Genomic DNA, 17,445 nt, shown 5'->3' with positions numbered 1-17,445 from the left:
GCGGCGGCGCCGCCTTGCATAGGGAGCACCGCCTCCCGGACTACACTTCCCAGCGGGCAGCGCGCCGAGCGCGGCCAATCAGAACACGGCGGGGGGGGTGCGGCGCGGCGCGCGGCGGGAGCGTGGTTTTGGCGGGAGGAGGAAAATGGCGGCCCGGTGGCGGCCGCTGGGGACGGCGACGGGGAAGGGGAGAGAGAAGGAGAAGGAGAAGGGGAAGGGAAAGGTGGCGGCGGCGGCCGCTCTGCGCCTGTTGTCGTCGGGTGTGCCAGCCAGGGCCGCGGACTGGAAGCGAAGGCACCTCTGGCTCTGCCTGCTGGCGCTCGGGTTTGACCCTAAGGCTGCGGAGAAGCTCTTCGACAGGGAGCTCCACCTGGGAGTGTGAGCGGGGGCGGCGGGGAGGGAGGGGGCAAGATGGCGGGGGGGGGGAGGGGGTGGCAAGGGGGCTTCTGTGGCGCGGGCAGCGCGCCCTGAGGGCTTTGTAAAACGGTCTCCGGCCCGCCTCAACCCGCAGCGGCCGGTGAGAGCGCTGCCCGGGCTCCGGAGCCCGCCTGTGCCCCACGCGGCTGTGTGTGTGCTCGCCAGGTCCATGTTCGATGCGCCCAACGCGGCCGCCTTCCACGTCGTCGCCCAGTTCTTGTTCAGCAAGCTGGATCCGGCGCGCGCAGCGAGAGTGTTCAGGTGAGCCTGCGGGTTCGCTCCGCTCTGAAGCGAAAGGGTGGGCTCCCGAGGAGTGCTGTAGGCAAAGTAGCTGTAACTTGACAAGCTTGGTAATTTTTTTATATATTTTTTTTTTCCTAGCTGTGAAATAATCTATCTCTTCTGATATTCCCTGACCAAACGTCGTGTGACTTCTCCCTTTTTTGAATACCTGCCTAAATCTTCGATGTTGTGAGAACCCTATCTTAATGCATTCTCACAACAGCTGAACTATCTTATCATACGTTTTAAAGAAATGGCTGGAGGAGAACCATTGTTAAGAAAATTTTAAGTTCTGAGGCTGCTTTTCCACTTTCTGAGTTAAAAAGAAATGCAGAAAAATTTGTCTCTGAAGTAGTTTGTAATTAACTTTTAAGTTAACTTTTTAAGCAAGAAGACCTTCTAGCTATTTAACAGACTTGTAGCTATGCTTCTCATAGGCAGTATTACCATATTCTCTGAGTTCTTCAGGAGACATCACTAAGAAAACTTCCTCTTAGTTTAGATGTTGTAGTGATTAATTATGTAACTGAGTATTCGGGTATGTTTTGAAGTTGCTTTTTTTTTTTTTTTTTTTCCTCTCTTCTCTCCTCTGCACTTTTTGCATGGAAAAGGGATTGTCTGTTACCAGAACAAATAACCAGAGATACTGAATTTAGGAAGCAATGTTGTTCATGGCTAAAAGATATCACAGTAAGTATTACAAGAGTGGGAATTGATATGTTGCTGGTTTCTGTGACCTCATTCTTTTGTTTTGAGAGAACATATTTGAGTTTTAAATAAAGTTGCTTTACTAGACAAACAGGTTTTATCTCATGCCCTATTTTACAGAGCTGATGATAGACTTCTTAAAAAAAAAATTGGCGGAGCAAAGGTAACAAAGTCTTAATCTTGGATCAGAAAACCGTTGTGTATTGCTTTTGGATTATGATATTTTGTTACACAGAAGTCACAGAGTTGTAGAGTATCCTGATCTGGAAGGGACCCACCAGTGTCATCTAAAGTCAGTGTGAGATTCCTTCCGTCATTGAGAATAATTGCTTCAATGTGGGAGATAATTGCTTAAATTAAATGAGAGAGTATTTATTATTGTGAAAGTAGTTTCAGATACATGCAAAACTTTTAATGTTAATCTTTCTTTCCGGGGAAAAGAGAATAAAGTTTAGGGCAGGCTTTCTAAATGAAAAAAGACAAAATGGCTTGCTTCAGGTATTGTTGATTACTATGCCTTCTCATGCTGCATTTGTTTTAATAAAGATCTGATTTCTAGATCTCTAAGCTACCGGAGCACTTTTATTTTTGACGAGGTGAAAGCCAACCATACAAAATCTTTGAGCAAGATAAAAGTGTGACAACATACACTGATTAATGACCTCAGTAGAAAATATGAAAGGTAAAGGATTACGTTTAGGAGTGAGGAGAGCAGAAGTTTTTAATATTTACCTAACACTACTGATTTCAGTCATTGCCTCAGAACTGTTTTTTATGTACGGAACTAGGGGTGATGGTAGAATGTTCAAAAAGTGTCAGTCTCTTTCTTGGGCTAGAAAGAGCGTCAACGATGGTGGCAAGGTAAATTAGCTTTGCACTGGACTTTCTAACAAGTAGGCTGCATGAAACACTCAGCAAAACGTTTAATGGCTGTTGTTTAGGTTTTATTCCTTAGTCTAATTTTGTGTTTAAATCTGTTTCACTTGTTCAAGAATGAAAGCAAAAACTATCTTCCTCCAATTGCGACTTCTTCATTTCTTTCTCCTGCTGGTTCTAAATTTATTCACCTAATGTATCGGTTTGCAAGATATGTAATGATTAAGAACCTGAAAAAGAACTCTGTAGGTAAGCTATAACGGAATAATAACATTATTTCACTTGTCTGGTTTGATGGTGAATCTGTGAAGTGCTCTAACATATGTCAAGAGCTTTAAGTTATGTCAGTGTTGGTTGCTCAGTTCAAAGTTTTTAACAGGGTTGCTGTGCACTAGCATAAAGCTATTGCTGGTAGAACAATGCAGATTGTTTTGCTTGCTGTTGTTTTACAGATCTTGTTCCTAAGTGTGTCTATGTAATGTGGAGGTGGGTTTTCTTTGCAGGCACACAGTGGTTCAGTTGAAAAGTACTCTTTTCAGCCTATGCTCTTTTTCACAACATGAGGAATTCTGAAAGATCAGGACTGTCTGTTCTAGGCTTTTAATGCTGTTTTGGTGACATAAAGAATGGGGTAAGTGGGTGAGAGTGAAGGAGGGAGAATGTATGCAATAGAAAGAACTGGAAAAAAAAAAAAAAAGATAGTATACTGAATGCTTTAGTCCAGGTAAAATGGGCAACCTTGTTTATGATTCTCTTAATTAAAACTAGGTAGAACAGGAAGTTGTCTATTTGCTAAAAGTGAATGATATAGCTCAATTACTAACTTTCATTTAGGCAGCGATACATCTTTTACTGAAGCTGTAAACTTAATTCCTGAGGATATGTGCAAGGCAAAAGCAAGATGTAATGTGGCACGTAATAAGCTCCTGCAAATTTTGCAAAAGAAGGATATTATTATTCGAGAATATAACAAAAAATCACAGTAAGTAATATATTTAAAGAAATCGAGTATTTTCTTAAAACTTTACTTTTTTTGCATGTGTTTTTAAAAGGATTTGAGCAGAATGCATCTGATTTTCTTTGTGAGTTTTGCTGAATGTTGTATTTTTCTCCCCCTTTGCCTCCTTTAATTAACTGTTCTACAGTTTGGAATAAATCAGTTTTTTAGTTAGGAGGTGCTATATACTGGGCACCAGTATATAGGTGCCCATCTAATATAGGATTACCTGGGCACTAAAAATGATCCAGGAATTCTGCATATATGGCACTATGATTTCTTAATGTTTTAAGGATCATATTGTAGAATAGAACTGTCTCAGTATGAAATATTTGGTCTTTGCTTTATCAGTGTGGGACACGTTTTATTTGCATAGCCCTTAATTATTTCACCTAATTTATGCTTTTTCTTTATTATTCTTGTTTATTAAAATCACTTGCAGTTTGGGAAACTAGAGTAACTGGAACTCTGTGCAGTTACATAGTTATATCATTGGAATTTACAGAATTTGGGTAGGATACTTCACGTGACGGGGTACTGTAGCGGGCAGTTGCAACCTATTTAGAAAAGAGCAGAAAAGGAGGAGGGGATGCAGTGTAGGTAAAAGAGCAGTTTCACTGCACGGAACTTAGCTGTGTAAAATGGGATCAGTCTGTTTCATGACTTTGGATCAAAAATCAGAGGCATTGCCACTAAGGCATGTGATGTGTATCTGCTACACACCCCTCAATCAGGGAAAGCTGATGAAAAGTTGATCAGGGAAAGTTTGCTTCTTTAAGCAAATCAAACACATTTCAGGCTTTCAGGTCCTAATTCTTACTGATGACTTCAACATACCCTGATATTTGCTGGAAAAGCAATGCAGTGATGTGTGAGCAATCTCGGCAACGTTTTGACTGCACTGAAGATTACTTGGTAATGCAGTTAGTGGGTGTGCTGAATAGGAATGATGCTGAGTATCGTAGTAAGTAGTAACTTCATTAATGTAGTTGCGTCTAATAAAAGCCATGCCATTGCAATAGAATATGTTACAGCTAAATTTACAAATACCTTAGTGGCTTTTCAGGCTGTACAGTGTTATTTTCTCTACAGTGTCATGGTAAGGAACTTGTGTATCCGTGTTTGTGTTGTTCTAAAACTGCTCCAGTATGCAGGTTTGGAAAGAATACGTGTAATCACATAGTGATTGTAAGAAATTCTGAGAGTAGCAGAGAAAAACTAAATTAAAAAAAATCTGATGACTGTTGATTTTTTTCCTTAGGCTTTTAATTAAAGAAATAAAACAGACAAAATCTGAATATGCATACCACCAGCAACAGTTGTTGAAGTAAGTACTTTTCCTTGGTACTAAGCTAGCATATATAAAATGAATTTCTTAGTTCTAAGGAATGTTATGAACCATAATTTCATTGTAGTCCGCTTAACTTTTGTCTTGCATGTGCACGTAGGATGAGGCTTAATGGCAAAAACAAAAAAGACAAAACAGAGAGAATTCAAAAGGTGAGTATTCTTAATCTGTGGCAGTTTACTGTATTTCTAACATTTTTACAACACTTGCTCTCAGATACTGATATTGCTGATTGTCTGCCTGTGATTATGCTAGCCCTTTCATCTGCTCCTACACTGTTTTGATATTGTGTTATTATAGTATTTCAGCAAAAAATTTAATGTAGTATTTTTGTCCTTCTTGCCTATTAAGGTCCGCAGTATGTGGACATTTGTAATGGACACTTTTACATCTCTGAAAAAGGAAATTGAAATCGTAGACGCTGTAATTGAAGGGCGTGTAGATCTGTACACTTTAACTGGAACGAATGTCAATGTTCCACAGCTGTTGGCTGACAGAGTTGAAAGTGAAATCCATGAAGTAAGTGATTTTTGTCCTTTTGTCCTAAAAAAAAGTATGTAAAAGTTTGTTGTGATTATGCTGCTGTTCTGTATTGGTGGTGCTTAAATTATGAACTTTTAAGTAACTGCATTGTTAAATCTGCCTGATGACCACTTGAATTAAAATTGGTCAGACATTATAAAACTTGACCATTTGAACTATCATTCCTAATGGATTTCATTTCTAATGTGCAGTATATGTGCTGTTTAGGCCTGCACCATCTTTTGAGGTAGTGTTTAAAAAGAATACCCCATTAGTTGAAGCATTCTTAGTTTGTAATGCTTTTTAGCTTGTCTTCAAGCAGATGATGCTAATCAGGAAAACCACTCTGAAGCTTAAATCTAGCAAACAGGAATGGATTCAAACTGCAAACTGGAACATTGTGTGTTTGCGCTGAATGTAGACGACAACTTTCTGATATTGATGTGTTGTGATTGTTCACGTATACATTTTCTCTTTTGGAATATTTCAAGGTGTGTACAGGAAATTTATATGAAGGTGAAAAACTGAATTTTTTAACAGTCATTCAGTTATTAAATGGAGCCCTGAGGATCTTAAGAGATGAATGTTGTCAATTTGAATCAAAACATTTCCCGGACATCAAGAATACGAGTGAATTCCAAAATAAAATACTATTGAACTTGAAAGCAGTGAGGTAACTGTCTGGAATTTTTGTCTTGATCTTTAGTTTGAAGATTATGTCTTCCTATCTTAGAACCTTTTCTAAAACTATTGTTTATAGTGAGAATGTTAGTTCTATTTTTTTTCCCCCCTCTGCCTATGACAAGTTCACCTTTGTCTTGATTGTCCATTCAAGTAATCTTTCTGTAATTCTTCACTAGGTAACTTCATTCTCTTGCCCTTACTTCATGGATATTTTAGGGTTTGTTCTTGGAGACCTGGTTTGTTAGATGATCTGCTTTTTCCTATTACATAATTAGTTCTGATATTTTAAAACTTGATCTGAAACTGGCTTAGGGGAAGCTTAAGCTTGTATTTTAGGGTTTGTATGTATTTTGCATGGTTTTTCTATTTCTACTGTAAAGAAGCACAAGGACAAGCTAGCAGCTGATTTTTAGATTGTGAATTTTATTTATTTTTTGTGCAAGAGCAAATGCATGAATAAGTTCCTGCATATCAAAGGTTTTGCAGCATGAGGGGAACATGTGATATGCTCCATTTCTTAAGCAGAATTTTCATCTCCAACAACAAATGCTCATTTTACATGCTCATGTTGTAGGCAAAAAATAGAAGAGCAGCATTGTAAGTCACTGAGAGAATTGATTTCTGGAAAACAGAAGGAGCTGGAAATGAAGTGGAAAAGCCATCTTGACCAGTGTCCTTCTTCTTTAAAGAGAGGTCAGGATCCAGTAAGTGTTCAGTTCATCTGATTCTGGGAAAGAAAAAGAGTGAAGATGGGAAGGGATATACATCAAAGTTGGTGTGTTTTATTGCAATAGAATGATGTATAGCTCTGTTAAGCTTTGTATATAAGGTTAGTGGATTAGATAGTACAGAGTAGCAGAAACTGCTTTATGAATTAGTTTTTCTTCTTTGCAAAGAAGATGCACTTAACTTAAAGACAGCTGGTGTCTTCATTTGAGATGGGGAGTGGAACTACTTTGTCGGGACAAAGCATAAATAAGGGTTAATACTGTTTTTTTTTTTTTTTTTTTTTTTTTTTCCCTCTTTGAAAATAGAGCTTTCATGTGCTGTCACTGAACATCTGCAGTTATGATTTTCCCCTTTAAGGTTCTCTATGACCAACAATTTCATTCAGACACTCCTATTTCTACAGAGATTCAAGATTATACCCTTGCCTAGGCACACAGCCGAGACAGCAAAAGTTTCGTGTTGAGTCTGGGTGCTGCTTTGAAGAAAAGCTATTGTAAATAACTATGTGTTAATTGCTGATGTTACACGCTTTTACTCAGCTTGCTTGTATTTTTTTTTCTTTTGATAGGATCTTGATTTATTACAAGCTATGTCATGCTTTTTTCATCCTGCAGAAGAAGCTTATAAGGATACAGTCTCATATCAACTTGAAATACCACTTTTAGGTATGTGGACTAGAGGAGCTTCTTTTCGCTCTTCCCACCACAATTGTTAGAAGTTCCTTTGAGTCTGGAAGACTTCCTACTTTTGTTTGCAAGTCTCTTTGAGAGTCTTTGATAACCTGGTCCTGAATGAACGCTCGTCACAATTGCCTAACCTTTTTTCATCTTCATTAACATGTGCAGGGGAGCAGATAGAATCCTGTCTCTGGAACATGCATTCAGGAACAACACAAATAGGCATGGGCTGTTAGTGGCATTTGTGGCTGCAGGTGGTTCCCATGCAAAAAGATTTAAGATTTGCCTGCACTGGTTATGAATTTGCTTGAAGTGTTAATGAATTCCATCCAGTGAATATTGTACAGAGGTGATCTGAGTCACTTTTACTGCCTGGGAAGCCTGAATGGTAGCAAAACAAAAGAAGCAATACTAAAACTTCGACTTACTTTATAGGTATTTATGACTCCATTTGTGAGAAAAATTACAAGAAGGATGAAGAGACCTCGGGAAGTATGATGGATAATTCAACGCTACAACCAACAAGATGGTAATGACTTCAATGAGAAATTGATTGGGGGGGGGGAAAAAAGGCAGTGGAAATCAGAGAAACTTATTTGTAGGCATCAGAGGAATATATTTCATTAGCCCACTCCTTCCATGTCAGAACTACCTAATTGGGCAAGATGGTCCTAGAGTAACTGTGGCTTTCTCCATCTGGAGACAGAGGGACCAACTGGCTACTGCCAGATACAATGTGCGGCAGTGGAGTTGCAAGTTTTTAGCTTCAATTTTTTAACAACATTTATTCAAGTTTCAAGAGACAGAGGGGAAAAATGGAAAACTCTCTTTCTAAGGCTGGGATAAGATAGCCAATGCATAGTTGTTATTGTCTGAGACCAAGAGCACAGACATTCACACATCCCTGGTTTTGTGTGTAAAGAAAAAAACCAAAACAACAACAAAAGAAAACTCCAAAGAAAACCAAACAGAAACACCAGACTTGAGCAAAACTATTGTGCTAATTCTTTATGAATGGGGCTTTTCTCACAAGTCTTCTAAAATCACATTGTCACTTCTGTTATTACAGTTCCAACAAAAGATTAAAACACAAGACTATAGTACTATATACAGCATTATGAAAGGTTTTGACCTGCCATTTAAGTGCAGGAAAGTTTAGTGCCCTTTTGAATAATGATGTTTCAGGATAAAAATCCTACAGATAGTTGCAAGTTGCCTAATAGAAGAGAGAGGGAGTTAGCAAAATGAGCTGTCCTATACTTAGTCATCAGTAGCTGTGTTTGCATATAAATCTCAAAAGTTGTCCAAGTAGTTGACAGTTAAATCCTGTATTTCTCTCACTGACTTGATACAACATGTTTTTTTTGTCTATTTGTGATTGTAAAGATAGCCACCAGTGAGTTAAAGTTGCCATTTCTTAACTAATTTTGCTATCATTCTTAACTAATGATGGCTGTACATCAGTTTGTGGAGTGTTGCCGTTAACACTACAGTCATTTGAACTGGTAAGACTTGAGTATTTGTAGCCAGATGATGTGTATTTAAATATTTATGAGTTTGCTTTCAAACAGATCTGTGGATATCAGAGGGATTTGGAGGAAGAATATCTAGGGAAAAATACGTTATCAAGTCTGCAGAAGACTTTCCAGTTATCTTTGATAGCAGAATGTAGAAGACTTGTTTGCGAAACATATTGCAAAAACCCTTCTTTTTCTATGTGGTAATCAAGTAAAAGAATTTGATAATTATAAAGTTTGGGAGGCTGATACACAAGTAGGGCTGAATCTGCTCTAATTGTCACATGTTCTCCCTATAGTAAAGTTGCCTTCTGATGACCGGGACGAATTGAGAGAAATCGTAACGGACAGATACGGGGTGCACAAGTATATGATGACATTTTACTAAGACTTGCATGCCACTTATTTATTTTTCTAAAATAGCTTTTTTCTTTTTAGGATCTCTTCAGTATCTTTGGACTTGTCAGAAGCATCTGAAAGCAGAGACATGTTAATTGAAAAGGTTATTCTTCAGTATTGTCCTAAATGTCAAAGAAGTTAAACTTCTATAATATTTGCTGTTTTGCATTGATTGAAGCCTAGACTTAGCATGCTTTTTTTTTTTTTTTTTTTTTTAAATCATGTAATTACATTTCTGAATGAATCATAGACAGTGAAAGGTAACTCCCACAAACTTCTGTAAGCACTAGGAAAGGAGAATAAGAAATATGGGCACTTGCTGCTGACTTCTAGCACAACGTACCATTTGTCAAAGATTCCCTGCCAGCTGAAACAGTTTTTTTGATATGAACAGTGGTCAGACTGGTTCCTTTAAGCTGTGTGTGAAATTAAGGGGTATAATGGGGCCTACAGGCAACTTGGATGTGCAGTTGACCATTGTACAATTGTTCACTGCAGTGTGTTAAAGGTAGTTGCAGGTGATGGGTTGTGTTCTGTACAATAGCTTATTGTAGCCGCTATTTTTGTCCTGCTTCTTTAAAAATACAGTGGGTGTCAAAATGGCTTGTAATTAGAATTTTAGACTTTGAGATATTTTTGTTGAGAAGCTATTGCTCTCAGAATTTGCGCAGCAGCTCCTTCATGCTAGTTTTCTGACACTTGAATTCAAAACTTCTAATAATTCCTGTGTATTCCTCTAGGACTTCCATACTGAAACTTACAATGGGAAAGAAAAACCCGTCACTCCGAAGATCTCAGAGGAGATAGAGGACCTTATCATTTCAGATGAGGAGAATACAGCTATCTGCACAACGTCTGCTGTCCGAAAGGAAGACCTTCTTACGAAAGCCACAGAGGAACTGGCAGAAGAGGTTAGGAAAAGCTGTGATTTAATTAAAAAAATTTTTTTTTTTTACATAAATGGCCGTTAAGTTCAGAGAACAAATCACCACTGTTATCATAAATACATCTTCTAATCTGTTTATATAAACAGATTTTTTTCTGTTAAGTAGTAACCACCAAATTTTAGGAGTGACCACCCAGTTAACTAAACCTGAAAGCATAGCACTTCAGCAGTTATACTTTTAAGCCATTGTGGTGGTTTTACCTTCCTAGGCAGCTGAACTCCACCACAAGCGCTCTCTCACTCCCCCTCCTCAAAACAGGAGGGGAAGGAGAAAAGGGAAGAAACAACTCAAGGGTTGAGATAAGGATAATTTAATTAAAAAATAATTATTAAGGAAAAATATTATTAATTAAATAATATAACTAAAAGGAAAAAAGGGAAAGGGCAAAAGGGAGAAAAAAAAAAAAAAACTACAGGCAAAGGCTGTGTGGAAGTGCGGAGGAAATAAATTGCTCTCTCCTTCCCACCAACAAGCAGTGCTTGACCATGTCCTTGAAGCAGGGCCTTAACGCGTGTAGCACACGTGTAAAAACAGATGTTTTTACGAGAGCCCACCTGTCCCCTCTTCTTCCTTTTTCCACCTTTTATTGCTGAGTGTGTCATCATATGGTATGGTGTCATCATATGGTATCATCACTTTGGTTGGTTTAGGTCAGTTGCCCTGGTGATGTTCCTTCCTCACCTTTTGCTGAACCCCATCCTGCTGGTTCTTGGTGGGGTTAGAGGCAGTCCTGATGCTGTGCCAGCACTACTCAGCAGCAGACACAGCACTGGTGTGATACCACTGCTGTTCTAGCTACAGTTGCAGAGCACAGTATTGTGTGGACTGCTGCAGGGAAAGTTAACTCCATCCCAGCCGGACCCAGTACAGCTATAGTGAAGTGAATAATGCTTTCAGTAGAATCATGGCATGATTTTTACCACCTTTCATATTTTAAATCTACAAATGACTGCATATATTTAGAATTTAGCAGTCCTTTTAGTTTATGAAATTCTATGAGCTAAATATTTAACAAGCTTGGGGTTTCTAGGCAAGGGTTTAACCTTTTTGTTTTTGGTATTTTAGTTAAGATTTAAATATTATGCCTTATTTAAATAAGGCATTCCTTTAGAAAACTTATTACGTTTACCATAGCTTGATTTGGAAAGTAAATTGCATCTTTCAGTGAAAGGGCAGAGTTTGCTGTCATCTGCTAAAGTGTTGTGTTGTTGGAAATGTAGCTCTCATCTTCATTCTTATACTATTCTTGACCAGTGTCTCAAATATCTGCTGAGCACACTTTCTTATTTTTAAGATGGATTCATAGATGACCAGGGAGCTTCAGATCAAGTTCTAATTTCACTCCTGCATCTTAATTTTATGTTTGTAGGTCGCTGTGCTCATTTTTAAACCCAAACAGTACATTGCAGACAAGTCAAGAGGTTCCAGATTCTTCAGAATATTTGGAGAATGGTATTTGCTTTGGTCCATAGGCTGGCAGAAACAAAGAAGTTACAATTTTATTTTCTCAGATTTTGCTCTTTTCTAACATCCTACAGGTTGCAAAAACTGTGACATCTGAGTCACCTCAGAGTGTTGGAGGAAAAGGAATAACATTAGAAGATCTCATTAGCTCACAGGCTTTTAACCCATTTTTGACAAGGCAACAAATTCCCCGAACTCCTGAAAATCTGCGTAAGTCTAAACCCTGCTTTTATAATACTCTGTCACTGATTGGAAATGTGATTAATTCATTGAATTGTAGATACCACACAAGAAGAAAAGAATAATTCACTTAGTGAAGCTGCATGTTATCCTAACTGGCTCCTCTTTGTGTAACAGTGTACTATGACTAATGAACACACTCAATTTGCTTTAACATGCATGTTCCCTGTGTGTGGAGTCCCCTTTCTGTTGGGGGGCAAATGGCTGGAAAAACTAGCATTAAGCAGTATAAAGCAGTTATTACATCCTCTTTTCTGGATTGCTTATATTACTAAAGTGACAGAAGAGAAATATACTGATGGGGAGTATGAAAGAACTTAAATTTTACCTGGGTTTGTTTTATTTAGTTACTGAAATCAGAAGCTCATGGAGAAAAGCTATTCAGACTGACGATTCACCACACGTAGAGCTGGCCCCAGCTGAAGTCATGACAGAAGAATCTCCAATGGATGCTAGTACTACTGTGCTGAATAAAATGGATCCTACTTTAGTCGGGTCTACCTCTGCATCTCCTGTATTTGACTTTGATTCTACTTTGACAGAATTTAAAGCTCAGAACCAGATGAGGATAAGTAATATCAGTGGATGTCCAGTTGGGGAAACATCTGGAGTGCAAGAGAATGAAGGCGATAAAGAACAGGAATTAGAGCACACTGTTTTGAGCAGAATTTCTGTAGACAAGACAGAAGAACCTGCTTCTCTAGATGTAGAAAACAGCATAAATACTCCAGATACTTTTTCAGAAAGCAATAGTAGAATAAATACTGTACCCTCAAACCAACTTTGGGATTCCCTAGTGGATAGAATTCTGCAGTGGGATGCACCTTCAGTGTTAAGGTCTGACAGCCGTGAAGTAGCTGAGGCAGGAATACTTCATGAGACTCTTCCAAAAGAATTTGATAGCATAGATCCTAATAAATCCACAAGCTCGGAGTCTGATTTTGATGTATTGAACAGCAAGGATGTACCAGGTAGTACAAAAATTAAAGGCTGTGTTCAAGAATCAAATCTAGATCTACAGTCTCTGGTCAGCAGATACGAAATGCTGAAAGAGAATGCATCTGGAAATAGAGAGAAACTGCATCAGACACATGCTGGAGATGAATCTGTAAGTTACATATCAGACCTAAATCTTAGACCAGAAAAAGAAAGAGATGACTTATGCAGCACTTGGGATCTATTCAGGTTGGATGAAGAGTTTACCAAGGCACCATCACCATTATCTTTTCCCAAAGGAAATAATTCTCTGTCACCTTTGCTGATGTTCACTGAAGATCTGGAGGAAATGGCATCAAGGATACACAAAATTTCATTAGACTTAGTACGTAAATTGAAGGGTAAGTGTCCATGTATTTGTGCTAAAGTAACAAGGTGTTGTCCATTTTGACTCCAGATATACTGCCATAGGTGTCGTACTCTGAACAGCTGAACCTTGATAGGGAAGTGTGGGATGAAAGATTATTTGCATGCTTACATGTATTCCCTATGGAAGATGAGACAATAACAAAGCAAACAGAATTCCTTTCTCTAGTTTTACCAGCATCTTATCTTGCAAGTAGGAGAGAAGTTACTGTTTGACTTTCTAAGGAAATCTACACCTGAATCTGAAGTTAAATTTAGAGAATTCATGAAGTTGATATGAAATAATGTTTACTGTGAGCAAATGTGGCTATCTAGAAATGCACTGTAGGTAAATGGAACTTTTTTGGTTCACAGTCTATAATACTTACTGGTATACTTTTTATTAGGAAATAACCCCATCCCTGGAAGTGTTCAAGGCTAGGCTGGATGGGGCTTTGAGCAGTCTGGTCTAGTGGGTGGTGTCCCTGTTTATGGCAGAGGGGGGGTGGAATCAGGTGATCTTTAAGGTCTCTTCCAACTCAAACCATTCTGTGATTCTCTACTGAATTCCAGCCTGTCCCCTATGCTTCCAGTGTAGTGTCCTCTTTGGTTGACCATTGTTGCAGTGTTTTACTAAATCCAAGGTTAACTTTCATATACATAAATGAAGATGAGCCAGTAATAGCTATACAGAAGGTTGTTTCAGCAAAACCTGTGTTTTTAGTGGCATGCTAGGAGTTCAGCAGAACAGGTTAATCTCAAGGATGAGTGAGATTTGTGGTTTTCTATGGATTGCCAGTTTAAATTATCAAACAAAGTTTGTGATGCTTTTTCAAGTAGTGCTTGAGAAGGAAAGCTTACTGTATGCATGACTCATTTGTAAATTTTCTTGTAAGGTTATTTGTAAGGTTAGATTGCTTAGTTCTGCTTTACAGTAACCTCACCTGGAGTAAGAGAAATAAAATTCTGCTGCTGTGAGTCTGCTGGTTACAGCTCTGAAAAATAACTTTGACTTTCTAAGGTGCATAGTCTTTTCCCCCAGTGCTGTAGTACAGAACTTAACACTTAATTAGTGTTGTTTTAGTGTATTATTTTGTGAAAAGAGCAGGTGAGGCTGTGACGGAAGTTGATTGTGAGAATGACTGTGCCTTTTTTTTAATTTTCTTTATCGAAGGGTAGAATAGAAGATATTTTGGACTAAGCTACTGCCAGTATAGGAGGCAACTTGAGCAAGGCTTCCAAGCATTCTCTTGAAATGGAACATGAACACTTGTGCTATCTATTTTCCTCTTAATTCTGCTGTACAGGTGCAATGAAGTAACTTAGCTTTTGCTTAAATTTGTGGCTATACTGGTAGCAGATAATTTTATCAGACCAGAAACAAATAACAAAATTAGAATTAACATTTTATATGTTTCCTTTTAATATATGCCAGATATTTCTGCAACAGTATTTCTGTCAGTTAATTGAATATTACATGATGTTAACTAATGTTTTTTATTCCAGATGAAGAGCAGTTGAATGAGAAGCTGCACACAAAGGAACCATCTTCAGGACAGAATTTGTAGAGGATAAGCATAACCGTAGTGTTATAATTATGTTGCACTTGTGATTGTAGTATCTTCTCCAAACACTACCCAGATGAGAAGTTGTGGTCCTTTTATTTCTTGCTAAGCCTATATTCCAGACCACTTGTTCAGGCATCAGTTGCCTTCCTCCAATTCCATGTAATCCACTTCTGTATTCTATATTCAGCTATGTACAAAATGATATATTTTGTAAACACAGTTTTAAAAACAGCGGATGGCATGGGCATGACATAATTGTAGAAAATGGTAAAACAAAAACTGAAGTGAGAAGTAATGAAATTTTCACTTATTAAAATCTGCTTTATTTTCCAAAATATGTATTTTTTGCTCTCTCTTCATATGATTCTTCTCTCCTTTTGAAACTTCTAGTCAAGTATGGCCATCAGTTTTCCCAGTTGATAAAGGGAACTTGACTCCACTTTATTAACACAAACAAACAAACAAAAAAACTTTACACTGAAGTGTGTATTCTCTTAGACAGTTTACTGAGTAATTTTTTTATGAAAGTTGAAAAATTTATAGTTTGTGATAGTGTTAATACTACTTTATTTTTGAATAGTAGATGCTCTTTAATAAATTTATGCAAGTATGTATATTATAATGTATAAATGCATGTTTATGACTGTGATATAGTTAATTGACAATACATAAAATAGGGGGAAAAATTGTAAAAGTTCAAATTCTGCCAGGTAAACTACGTACTGTAGGAGTACTGACCCCTAACCTTATAGTTTACAGTATTTTGAAGAATCTCAACCTATATGTGACATTTTCCTTTTAAAGCAGAATTTGACAGGTTTGATGAAAAGAGATTTATGTGGCCAGTTGTGGAAGTTACAAGGTGGCTGCTGACAGCTAACTCGTTAAAGCTACTTTGTTCTTGTACCAAAGCACTAGCAGCAGAACAGCTAAGACGGGAATACTTCATAATACTCCATTTCCATGTTGGTCATGGTCAAACAAAGGGAGAACTGGAAGCTCAGACAGTATCTGTGGGCTGTCTGGAATAAACAGAGCTGTGTTCCTTGCAGAACTGTGCTCTACAGCCTGGCGCTGGTGACTTCACAAAGGCTTCCCAGGTGACTGTCCCAAGGAGTAGTGCCCTGATCAGGAGGGCCTTGAAAGCAGGGCCCACAGAGCTCTGGTCAGGACGCCACCAGGCCAGGAAAGGAGCTGATGAGCTGGGATGTGCTCTGTCAGTACAGTCTTGTACCATCGTCATGTGCTTTCATGATGCTTCTGGAGGTTCCCAGATTCTTTTCTGATACCACTGTCTCCAGGGACTGCTGCTGCTAAAGAGATTTTTCCACTATAGAGCATTATCTGATCTGTAACCGTTTTTCTTAGCAAACATGCCTCCCATGTCTCCTGTGCCTTTACATGAGGTTGCATCCTTGAAGAAATGCGTTTGTCAGCTGTGCTCCTGCGGGTATGTAAAAGAGGCTGGGGGAAGGAGTTTGGCGTAGTAGTTCCTTGGCTAGCAAGCTGCATTGCTCCTTAGGGCTGCAGATATTTTTGACTGCTGTAAGTTGCATATGGAAAATTAGAAATAAAGGTATTTTAGAGCAGTTTTAAAACAGTAATGATTTTTTTCCACATATTGCTATTGAATGGCATGGTTCTTGGTTTTGTCATAAGAGTAGACATGTCAGAGAGACTTCCCATTTTGGCTTATGTAAGCAGATTGCCTCTCTAGGAGAGCTTTAAACTTTGTCCACAAACCTGCTTTTGAATAGGTGTTACTGTCTTTGGTACAAAGTGATACTTACTCTGTAAAAATTCAAATTCTGGAAAAGACACAGGGTGAGAGCTTTACAAATAGAAGAGAGAACTGAAAATAGCAGGATGCATTGGTAGTTTTGTTAAGTGTAATTCTTGTGAGTGTACACAAGCTCTTTTCTTGAAAGTAGTAATGAACTTTACGCCTTCTGGCATATGATCTATTCTCCCATACTTGCAGGTTAAAAGTAAAATTATGATTAGGTAGAAAAAAAATATCTTTGTTGCCTTAGTTTGCTTTAAAATTGTTAAATTATGAAGACACAAAAAACCGAAAGATGCCCACACAGAGTTCACATCAGCCTGGTATGCATTATTGTTCATTATGAGTACAGCTGGGGAACTCTGTTGAGTTGGCATAAAGCAGAAATGCAGAGGGTTATGGTATACATGTATTTCTGTTCCTGTTCTGGGTATATCAATAGTTATAGGTCATGTACCATATCTGGTGGTGCTTTTTTTTGTCACAAACAGTGGTTTCTGATACATTTACATGTAGGCAGAGACATCCCCATGAAGTGGATCTAATCCATATCATATATGTTTGTTCTGGCTGCTTTACTGTCTCTTCCAGCTGCAAGCATTTTAGTAGTAAGCAATTCTGAAAACTAGGCAGGCAAAGCTGCAAGAAGCTGTTTCATATTTAATGGAAAGCAACACAAGAGCCAGGGACACAATTATATCATTGGAGTTTGTGTGTGGACATCTTTAATTGGTTAAAGAGCTTATTTACATAGTATCCTTAATAAATAAATAAAACTAATTAAAGGTGTCAAAGTGTGGAAGATAGATGTTTTAAATCCAAATAGGACTGGTGATGTCTATGCTTTAGCTCCTGCAGACAATACTTAAATGAAAAGAAATGACAGGACACAACTGGTAGCTGTTGCAAATCAGGTAGATGGTAGCTAAAGTAGCCTGTGAGGAAA

The 17,445-nt window shown here is 38.2% G+C and overlaps 2 protein-coding genes across 3 annotated transcripts in view; both read left to right on the top strand.

The window, feature by feature from the left end:
• Window positions 1–111: 111 nt before the first annotated feature.
• HAUS6 (HAUS augmin like complex subunit 6) lies at window positions 112–15,051 on the top strand. Of its 2 annotated transcripts, XM_084503713.1 has the most exons (17): window positions 112–378; window positions 583–678; window positions 1,311–1,389; window positions 2,400–2,532; window positions 3,118–3,265; window positions 4,542–4,607; window positions 4,729–4,780; window positions 4,980–5,147; window positions 5,642–5,823; window positions 6,409–6,538; window positions 7,132–7,228; window positions 7,676–7,769; window positions 9,196–9,259; window positions 9,897–10,067; window positions 11,642–11,777; window positions 12,155–13,144; window positions 14,655–15,051. In XM_084503713.1, exons 1-17 carry the CDS (start codon window positions 146–148, stop codon window positions 14,714–14,716), a joined length of 2,901 nt encoding a protein of 966 aa, XP_084359839.1. In that variant the 5' UTR covers window positions 112–145; the 3' UTR covers window positions 14,717–15,051. The 2 variants fall into 2 exon arrangements, with proteins under 2 accessions (XP_084359839.1, XP_084359840.1); XM_084503714.1 differs by lacking the exons at window positions 112–378; window positions 2,400–2,532.
• A 146-nt stretch (window positions 15,052–15,197) lies between these two features.
• The window catches only part of SAXO1 (stabilizer of axonemal microtubules 1), a gene marked incomplete at its 3' end in the record, with an annotated part of 39,940 nt that continues 37,692 nt past the window's right edge, over window positions 15,198–17,445 (top strand). The window contains exon 1 of the mRNA XM_084504642.1: window positions 15,198–16,166. Coding sequence (XP_084360768.1) covers window positions 16,090–16,166 — 77 coding nt within the window. The 5' untranslated portion in view covers window positions 15,198–16,089. The remainder of the gene's footprint in view (window positions 16,167–17,445) is intronic.

Source organism: Aythya ferina (assembly GCF_964211825.1).
Source record: "Aythya ferina genome assembly, chromosome: Z".
NCBI lineage: Eukaryota > Metazoa > Chordata > Aves > Anseriformes > Anatidae > Aythya > Aythya ferina.
The sequence above is the reverse complement of the archived record's forward strand: the minus strand, read 5'-3'. Positions and strand labels throughout refer to the sequence as shown.